General features: G+C 43.3%; 1 protein-coding gene across 1 annotated transcript in view; it reads left to right on the top strand.

The window, feature by feature from the left end:
- The first annotated feature begins 4,835 nt into the window (after positions 1-4,835).
- Positions 4,836-9,923, top strand: part of PPTC7 (PTC7 protein phosphatase homolog) — a 10,880-nt gene continuing 5,792 nt past the window's right edge. Inside the window, exons 1-3 of the mRNA XM_010720163.3 lie at positions 4,836-5,124; positions 6,875-7,073; positions 9,266-9,389. Coding sequence (XP_010718465.1) covers positions 4,851-5,124; positions 6,875-7,073; positions 9,266-9,389 — 597 coding nt within the window. The 5' untranslated portion in view covers positions 4,836-4,850. The remainder of the gene's footprint in view (positions 5,125-6,874; positions 7,074-9,265; positions 9,390-9,923) is intronic.

Genomic DNA, 9,923 nt, shown 5'->3' with positions numbered 1-9,923 from the left:
ATGAAGATGTGCGTTATTTCCAACCCTCCCGCAGTCATTGAAGGCTTGGTGGGGTCTCTTACTGGTGTACTTGAAGCTTTGGCTCTTTAGCTCTTATTTTGACTTCTGGCTGGTATATACCTGGCATATACCTCTTACATTTGCATGTTTTCTTCCCGTTGTGAGCAGAAGGAGGAGCAAGAATCTCAAATCCATGACAATGTCCTTTGGGATCACAATGAGGAAAGGAAATAACTTTACTACTAATATTCATTTCTGGAGCTTAATGTTTCAGGCCTGTGTGTGCCTTCTGCTGCTGCTTGTACCATTTTGTATGTTTGCTGTTAGTGCCACTGATGTCCAGACCCTCAGAAAATTACAGAGATGATGAGAAATGAGAAATTCTGGAAGGTGTCTTCTTGAGCAGGTAGACATGTATGTTCATGTCTTAAACTTCTTGTAACTTTTAAGATAAGTGTTTTTCCAAGCTGGAAAACCAAACTTTAGCAACTAATACCTTTGTTCTCTTCTAGTTAGTATATGGGTAAAAAACAAAAGCACTACCCTTAACAAAGCAAATGAGCTTCACCAGTCTGTAGGTGCTGAGATGTTTCAAGCTGGTGGTTTCTTTCTCTGTTGTTTGGATCTACCTCTTCGTGCTTATTCCTGCCTTATCAGGCTCCTGTTCTCTTTGCAGTTTTTAAATGGATTTTCCGAACTGTTGTGTGACTCATGATTGAAACATTGCAGCAAGCAGAGTGCATCCCATGACAGCATCACTTCTACACTGTGTGCTGGGTACAAGTTTGGGTGTAGCCAGTGTGACTTGACTAGCCTTCCAAACTATTGCTGTAGTAGCAGAAGGGTAGGAAACAAGTGGTTGGCAACAGGGCACTGTTTGTCCACTGCAAAGTTAAAGTTTGGCAGCTGTTCTATCTGCTGCAAATCTTGGTGGTTTTCTTTGGAGCTGTAGGGCAGCTACTCTGCAGTGAGAGGAGTGGTGCTGTGAGTGAGAATGAAGTTTGTCATCTGCCTGCATAGGAGGTATGTAACTCCCCAGAGAGCGGTGAGGCCCTCAGAAGATTGTTGGTTTTGCTGTCATCAGGAAAAGTGAACTGCAAAATATAGAAGGATTCGTAGGTGAAATGTCAGAGATGTTCTGGCAGCTCCAGAGGAGGAATTCTTGCTCAGATGCCTGAAGGTCGTGTAAGACTATGTTAAGTTGTTTATTTGGTGTCGTACCTATTAAAGAGATTTAATGCTAAAACTTACCAGTGCTAAAGGAAGCGAGTGGTCTGCTTAGCTCAATGTACAGTTTCTCTTGGGAGAAATGGAGGCATTCTAAAGGGAATAATCAGTGTCTTGAAAAATGTCACAGACTGTTTTTGTACAGTAGTCCAAATGAGGTTTTTTAATATGAGAACAAGTATTTCCATTTGTAGAGGAACTACGGGTTATTGAGAAACATGTCCATTAGAATCACATTCACTGACATATTTGTCTGTACAGCTAATCCAAATGTCAGCAGAGCTGCTAAGTAGCACTGGATGTAATCTCTTTGAAATGTAGTGGCTTTCTTTCTGAGGATGAAGCTAAAATCTGATGATTCCTTCCTTACCACAGTTTCTGGAAGAAAACTGTGCTGAGCGAAAGCAGGTTTCTGTCAGGAGGTACAGAAGGAAATAAGCAAAGCACACAGTGTGCGAGGTGAGGCACTCTGCATACCTATGTTGCAGGAAGTGTTATTGCCCTCCTACAGCTTTCAAAATCCACTGAGCAGTTGGGTAGGAGAGATACCTGGAAAAAAACTTGTTTCCTGAGCAGTGGTGTATTGCTGGGGGGGGAATAATATAAGGAACTGCTTCTTTTTCCTGGAAGTAGGTGCACAATTCAGTGTTTTCAGATCCTTGTTTCTCCTTCAGCCTCTTACTTTTTGTTCCTCCTTGTCATTGAGTCATTTATTCTTCTAGAACCTTTGAAATTAATGCAAGCTGAGGACTGGTATAAGGTTTAAAACGCACAGTGTGAATAAGTAACCTTTCTTTTGTAACTAGTTACCAGTTGAGCCCCATCTGCCTCTGGGGAAGGTATCTAACCAGGGTTATTGTACACAATGTGTTCCAAAGGGAGCCTGAAGGAGGGGGTGCTGGGGAATGGGTGCCACTTGGCTGTAGCATCCCCTGCCTGCTGCCAGTCACACTGCTGGAGGAGCTGCCTGACTGTGGAGCTTATCTTGTTACTGATAACACTAGGAATCTTATCAGTTTATCTCAATTCTGAGGTGGTGACGAATATTAGGTGCTGCATTTCACACTCATGTAGCACAACAGACTGTGCTTCGTTGCCATTTTAGTCTGTCCTCTGTGTCAGATGCAAAATAAGCCCAGACTCATAAATATATCCTCTCAATGTTCTTTTATTAGTGAATCATAGCTAATTTGGGTAACGTTCTCCAGAATCTTAAAGTTCAGTTTGATGAGTGGAACATCTTACGAAGTTTGTAGTGTTTGCATGCAAAATCAGTTCCTGCAGGCACGCCCGTGTTTGCCTCGTGCCTCCCTCTGCCCATTCTTCTTAGCTGTGTCATTCTCACAAAGTTTTCTCCAACTTTGTTCACGTTTATATCTTTTTCAGCAGGAAATTAAAAAAAAAAAGTATATTCCTTTCCTATTAAACCATTGAGTTTATATTGAGAATTTGAAGATACTGGCTTTCATTTCAAAACCATACAGAAAGCAGGACACGATGGCTGAAGACAGCAGGAACTAGGATTACACTAATGTAAGGCAAAAGCAAGGAAAGTGGGTATCTGCTGCGTGCTGTAGGGTCCTTGGGTGCGCTCTGCCTGTGTGCTGCGCTGCTCTCGATGGAGCGGGGCCTGCTGACTGCGTGCCTGAGCAGGAGGAAGTGTTTGGCTGCTCGGGCAGCGTGTCTTGGGAGCTAACAAGGTCACCTAGCATAGATTAAATAGACTGTTTTAGAAGTGTTTTTTAAAGGACAAAAACCCACAACTCTGTAGAAATCCCACGTTGTCTGCGTTGGGCGAGGCAATGACAGCAGTGAGTGCTGAGCCATGTGGAGGCGCTGGGGGTTGAAGCATTGAAGCACACCGCAGGGCACGCTTGTGAGTGTGCTGCTCCGGTCTGCTGCTGTGCCAGAGATGGAGAAGGAATGCCTGGCTGTGTGTTGGACCTCCTGCAGGTCAGGGCACCTTGTGGGCAGGGGAGGCACTGGCAGCGTCCTTGTGGCTGTTCGTAGCTTACAGAAAGCAGGCAGGAATACAAAGCAGAGCAAGGTGTGCTGCCACGGTTGTGGATTCAGATTTCTTGCCTGGAGTAAGAAGTGAGCACAGAAAATCAGGTGGCATGCTCTTATTTTACTTCAGAGTTGGTTTCGATAACTAACCTGATTGGTGCTTTCTGTGGTGGCTTGCTTTCTTGCACCGTATGCTAATGCTGTGCTGTTTCTATTGAAGTATTTCCAAAGAAGGCTAACATGAAAATAGTTTGCTGAGCATTCAGGGGTGCTCCATAACTTCTCACAAGCTTGTTTTGTAACAGCCTTAGGAACCAGGAGCAGTATCTGGACAGTATCTGTCAAACACTGCCCTTTTCGTTGTGTCAACCTTTTCACTGAAGCAATGCTTGCTATGATCAGCTGGCAAAATTACGGCTGGACTGCACTCATCTTAAAGGGAAAAAAGCTGCTCTTCGGGTCGCTCAGTGCAAAGCACTATCATCCAGACTGGTGCGCAGCTTCTATTTCAAGTTCCAGATCAGAGCAGAAACCCTTTTCTTGCTCATCTCTTACTCTAGCCTGGTTTGAGTGGCAGCAGAAAGAGAGGGTTTAACCCCTGAAGCTGTGGGACCTGCAAAGGGAGGATTGATTTTTCTCCTGTAGAGAGAAGGAAAGGCATTATGGGGAGTGCCAGGGCTGCTTCCATGTGAGCTCTGTGCCAGAGCCTGCTCTGAAGAGGGGAAGGCAGGGATCTGCATCATTCTTCTGAGAAAGCAAGCGGACAAAGCAGGTGTCTAAAAGGTTGTGCACTATTTTTGGGAGAAATCTGATTAATGTTGATGGGCTGTTCAGAATCTGGATGTAACCTCTTGTCAGATTAGAGTTCGTGCCAAGGTCGGCTCTAAACCTTCCGTCTCAGTTTCAGATGGTGACTGAAGTGAAGGGCATTTGTAGATGAGGCAAACTTAGTTTTTACAACCTCAGTCAAATTTTCCTGCCTTTGCTAGCAGTGCTCTTCTTTCTGGAGTCACCCTTCTTTGGAGCCATCAGAGCTCTCAAATAAAGTTGAAACGGAGCACAACTGCTGTTTTAAGGTGATGGTGTGGATGTGGGCCTGGTTAGGGGGTTAAAATGCTGAGGATCTTCTTTGACGTATCTGCTGTGTTACTCTGACCCAGCTCAGGAGCTTCATCTGCTACACTATTTGTCTAGGAGATGCCAGAACTGATTTTCTTCTGTGTATGAGACAGCAAAAGCATTTTTCTAGCTCTTATTTCCACTGACAATAGCATCATGTAGCTGTCAACATCAGCATAGTGATTGGTTCAACTGTTTGTCTCTCTGACCACCCCACTTTCACATATGCACCTTCAATACTTGCCTGGAGTTGCTCAAATCTTGGGAAGCTTTGGCAGAATTCATCTCATTTTCTGTTTCAAGTAACAACAGAAATAACTGAAATAACAGTTTCCATTCTCATTCTTAGCTGAAGTAAGCAACAGACTGTCCTTGCAGACACAGTTCCCAGCTCTATGTAGGCTTGCTTTGGTTTGGGGGTTAGGTTGTTTTGTGTGGTCTTATTTCTTTTTTGAACACTTCTTTACAGCTGAAGATTCGTTTCTACAAGAATTGCCATGCTGTGTTTCCTGCAGCTATTGAACATAATATGCGTTTTGGATAACGTTTCTGTTCATGTAACTCTTGCTTTCTGTTTGTTTTTTCTTCTAGGAGTAGCAGATGGTGTCGGTGGCTGGAGAGACTATGGGGTTGACCCTTCTCAGTTCTCAGGGACTTTAATGCGAACATGTGAACGTTTAGTAAAAGAAGGACGGTTTGTACCAAGTAATCCTGTTGGGATTCTCACTGCAGGTTATTGTGAGCTGCTGCAGAACAAAGTACCTTTGCTTGGTAAGAGACAAAAACGGAATTGGATCTGTGTCCTATGTTATTTACACACATACTTAAGTACATGCAAATATTTATAGGTATCTAAATATATGGATATAAAAATAAGTAAATATTGATGGTAAGCAGCCTTTGTGTGTGAAGGGTGATTCTTTACCAGTGCTTGCAGGGAGTTGGAATCATGAGACTTGCAGTAGAATATGCTGCAGCATGCACTTGCTATGCATAAACAGTTTTCTGTTGATTGTGGCTTTTTGCTGAAGCTGTGCAAGTAGAGACTTTTTGATCATACTTGGATGCATCTGCTTGCTCCTTGACTTGCTGCTCCTGTTGCCTTTTATGTCCAGTGAACTTTAAACCTAGCAGGCTGATTAAAGTGACTTATATCATGCAACCACTGATAGCCTGTAGATTTTACAGTTCTTTGGAAAGGAATCGTAAGAAATGTTTTTGAATGCAAACAGATGCTTAGCATATTCTTTGTCAAACTTGATTTTAGATAGTGCAATCTAGCTGCTTTGGGAGTGGTGAACAGATAGAATGGCAAAATTTGACCTCTACTGACAACCTTGCAAACAGAACGTGTTTCTGAAGGGCGTGTGACCTCTTAGGCAGCAGGAAAGTGTTACCCTGTGTGATATGCGTGCTTCTCACCTGACCTTAAACTTCTATGCCAGGAGAGTGCTGTGTAAGCTATATTTAGCTTGTCTGCTGAGCTTAGCACAGATGTTCTTGCATTATATGCCTAAAGAATAGGTTCAAACCTCAGAAGCGACTTGGTCACCAAAATAGCAATAGTTGTTAATTACAGTGGGATTTTGCACACATAAGAGCACTTATTTGTGCAAGGCAGGTGTAGCTGTAAGTGATCCACAGAGTGGGCTGCTGGTGAAAGCTCCCACAACTCCTTTGTAGACAGAGGCAGCCCTGCTTGGCTTGACCTTTCGGATCCTGAAAAGTGGCATTGCTGAGTCACAAGATCTGCATTCTGTGGTGGCCTCCTAGTTACACTGTGCTAATACAGCTAAAATTTGAGACTTGTGCTCCTAGTGCTTCTGCCTGAACTAAACCAGAGTGGGAGCTACCACAGCAATGGGCATTTAGAATTCATTTCAAATCAAGGGAGGGAGAAGACTTCATTAGGAAACTTTCATTAGGCTTGAACTTTTCCTTCCTGCTGCGCTTTAACTTTCGATACTTTGTTCATCAGAATTGAGTCTAGGAAATTATTTTTAAATGAAACTGAAGTGGGAGGAAATTGTGACGTTTACTTAAATGCTGTTCCTGTATTGCAGAACAGTGCTGGATGCTGCTGTATATAAAACATGAATCTTCCCAAAGATACTGCTCTGACTCTCCCTTCACTCAGAGTGGAGGAGGTCCCATATATTCACTAGAGAACAAATGAAGCACAGGGTTTTCCAGGCAGCTCCCTGGACTAGAAAGTGAAACATCTGTAACACGTGATGCCTCGGGCCAGCTGGCCTCCTGTGTAGGCCGTACAGTCATACACTTAGCTCATCTGTGGTCTGTCCTGCACATAGGTCTGCTTGGAAACCTCTGCTGCAAAGATCTGTAGCATTTTGCCTTATTTAATGTGTATTAATTCTATTTTTGCATGCATGAGTGCTTCTATTTATCCTGACTCGTAAGCCTTGATAAATACTTCAGCCACTGGGCAATGACTAAAGGCAGTGAAGGAATAAATGCTTTCTGTAAGGTGAGCTTGTCACCATATTCTGCTTGCTTTCAGGAAGCAGTACAGCTTGCATAGTAGTTTTGGACAGAACAAGTCATCGTTTACATACAGCCAACTTGGGAGATTCTGGATTTTTGGTAGTCAGAGGAGGAGAAGTAGTACATCGATCTGATGAACAGCAGCATTACTTCAACACTCCGTTCCAACTGTCGATAGCTCCACCAGAAGCAGAAGGAGTCGTCTTAAGTGACAGGTAAGATGGGAAAGGATCTTACGTTTTGAATCCGTACAGTGATCAGCTCCCAGAAGGTTACAGTTTTGCTGCTTCAGTGCTCCTTGTATAATGCAGCGTAGCACACGGGATTTAAATGTGCCCAGTGGCTTTACCAGCCTCCATGTCCTTAAGGTGCTGCAAACACTTCTCACTGTGTACTTGATAAACTTTGTAAGCTGTTGCACAGTCAGAAGTCATTGGGTTCACGATTTCTCATCCAACATAGCACGTTCTTACCATCTGTAATGTGTGCTGGGCATGTTCTGATCCATGGGAGAGCACTGCTTGATGGAGGTGCTATAATGAAGACTGCAGCTGGTGGCTGTGCCCATCACCCTGCATGAGTGGCTCGTCTTATCAGCAGCTTCCATTCCCAGCCCCTGTCTGTGCTCCCCTGAGACTGCTTTGGAGTACGCTAATTTAGATATTTTGGCAGTCAGTTAGCAGTGCTTGAAGAATAGAGGGGGGACATGTGACTGTACCTTGTGGTTCCAAGTGGCTGTGTTTCCAGCAGCATATTGTATTTGACCAAAACGAGCAAAACTCCGTTTGGCGGAACACCAAGCTGGGAAATGAGAGTATTAGGAAAGGACAATCTGTTCACAGAAATGAGTTGTTTCAAAGGCAGACTTGTGTCTTCCCCTGAGAATGTCAGGCTGATAAATCCTGTGGCTGTGTGAAGCCTCACCAGTAAACTAAAACTGGACGGGGGGAACAACAATCTGTGAAATACACAAATTAGAGTACAGCTCTCATATCCAGTATGGTCATTAAGCTGATACCTCTCTTCTAAATACAAATGACAAAGGCATCTTCAAGGAGGGATGGCAGTAAACACAGAATGCAATAAGCACCTTAGAGTTGAATACAAAGCTGTAAATCTCAAGGCTGATGCTGTAAGGATTGTAGTTTTTGATGTGGAAATTGCTTTTTTTTGTTTGTTTGCTTTGCTTTTGGAAACGTTGCTTGAGAGCTGTTAGTCAGTAGTTTCATCCTTGCACATGTTTTATTACTTTGTGAGGCTGCAGAGAGGAAGCTCGTGTAGAGCTCTGAAATTGGAGCCCTAAAATAGTCTAGCCTCTTTATTAGACTAAAAGCAAATGATTGTTTGAAATTCCAGAACTATTAAAATCTCTTTTTTTCTGAAATTCTGTGTCTTTTATAAAAAGACCCCCCCAAAATAGCATAAGAGTAGTTAATATCGTCCAGTGGAAGTTAGGGAATCAAAGCAATCTGAGTCATCACACAGTAAGGAAAGTGCAAGATAAATGAGCTCCCACACTTCGGTTCTGAATCATGATTAAAGCTTTCTAGCTAGTTCTGTGCTGTTCTTGACATTAATTGGTACTCACACTTGTTGTCTGGATGGTTTTTCCACTTAAATGTTTTACATTTGATCTGTATATGGGGATAGGCAGGCAGTCCCAACTCTGACCTTCCTGAAGGTGCACACCACTTGGGTGGTGGGATTGGATTGAGGATGATGGCCCTACTGCTTTCTTGCGGAGCCAAACAGCACGGCGTGCCGTCACTTCTCTCTTCTAAAGAGCTCTGAAGAATCTTTAGAAATGAAGATTTTTGTTGTTATGCTAGATCTGAGAAGCAGATCCTAGAGCAATACTCATGGCCTGAATAGGTGTTTTCTGCTCTTGATATTGCATGATGTTATCAGATGTAAATAGTCCAACCAGCTGTGGTCTCCTGGTAGTGATTTCCAGACATGCTTCCTGTTCCACTGCCATAGAAAATGATTCAGAATCCTTAAGTGCTTTGGCCATTCCCATTATGAATTGTCCTTTCAAGTGCAGCTTGCAGTTACATATTTGAGATGGGTGAGAAGGAAGCCCTGAACTGCCATTCTACTTAATGGTTTCCATGGAGATACACTTGTGAAGCAGATTAGTTTGCAGAATTGTTCATCTGGGAATTGTAAATGCAAATCCTTTGTGTAATAGCTGGAACATCACCTGTTTGCAATCACAGCTCTTTTGTTGTAGCTTTCTTGACAAGCTTTCCCAGTGCAAAAGCTCCAGTTAGTGATTATTTCTTTTATTTCTAGCAAAACACGTAACAGTGGTGAATTACAAAAGCTGTCAGTGTGCTAGTTTGACGTTGCTTGGTGCCTTCGTGAAAGCTGGAGTCCATTTCTTTGACATGTGTCATTTTCACAGCCCTGATGCTGCTGATAGTACTTCTTTTGATGTCCAACTTGGAGACATTATTTTGACTGCAACAGACGGATTGTTTGACAACATGCCTGACTACATGATTCTGCAGGAGTTAAAAAAGCTGAAGGTAAGCGTGAGAGATTCGGAACGTGTGTGAGGGTCTTTTGCCACCCTCACAGTTACTGCCATTGCTTTTATGGCTTTTGTATTATGTATAAAAGGCCCACAACAAAGTGCTGTCTTTTAAATTTGCCAGTTAATACCATGTTTGAGCAGGGACGCTTGCCCCGAAGTGTTCTCTCTCGGATCTGCAGCCAGGCTGAATCTCGGAGCAGCAGCTTTGGCACAGATCTGCTGAGCAGCAGCCAGCAGTGTGTTGGTGGCTGCTGTAACACAAGGGGACGGCGGGGGGACTGGGGAGAGCTGGTAGTTCAGTAGCAGGCTCTGCAGCAGGCTCTGCTCTTAGCTAACTGTATTTTATTTGCATTTGCAGTTGAAGATGAAATATGTGGAAGTACAGCTTTCTCTTAGGGGTTATTTGGGGCAAGGGAAGCTCAGTACTTAAAAATAATGTATAGTTTTCTGAAGGCTTATAAAACAGTAGTTCTAAAAGTCTGGACTGTCTGAATTTTGGGCTGTGTGTGTGGAAAATCTGATTTAA

This window comes from Meleagris gallopavo, chromosome 17, assembly GCF_000146605.3.
Source record: "Meleagris gallopavo isolate NT-WF06-2002-E0010 breed Aviagen turkey brand Nicholas breeding stock chromosome 17, Turkey_5.1, whole genome shotgun sequence".
Lineage (NCBI taxonomy): Eukaryota > Metazoa > Chordata > Aves > Galliformes > Phasianidae > Meleagris > Meleagris gallopavo.
This window is presented reverse-complemented; position numbering and strand designations above follow the sequence as displayed.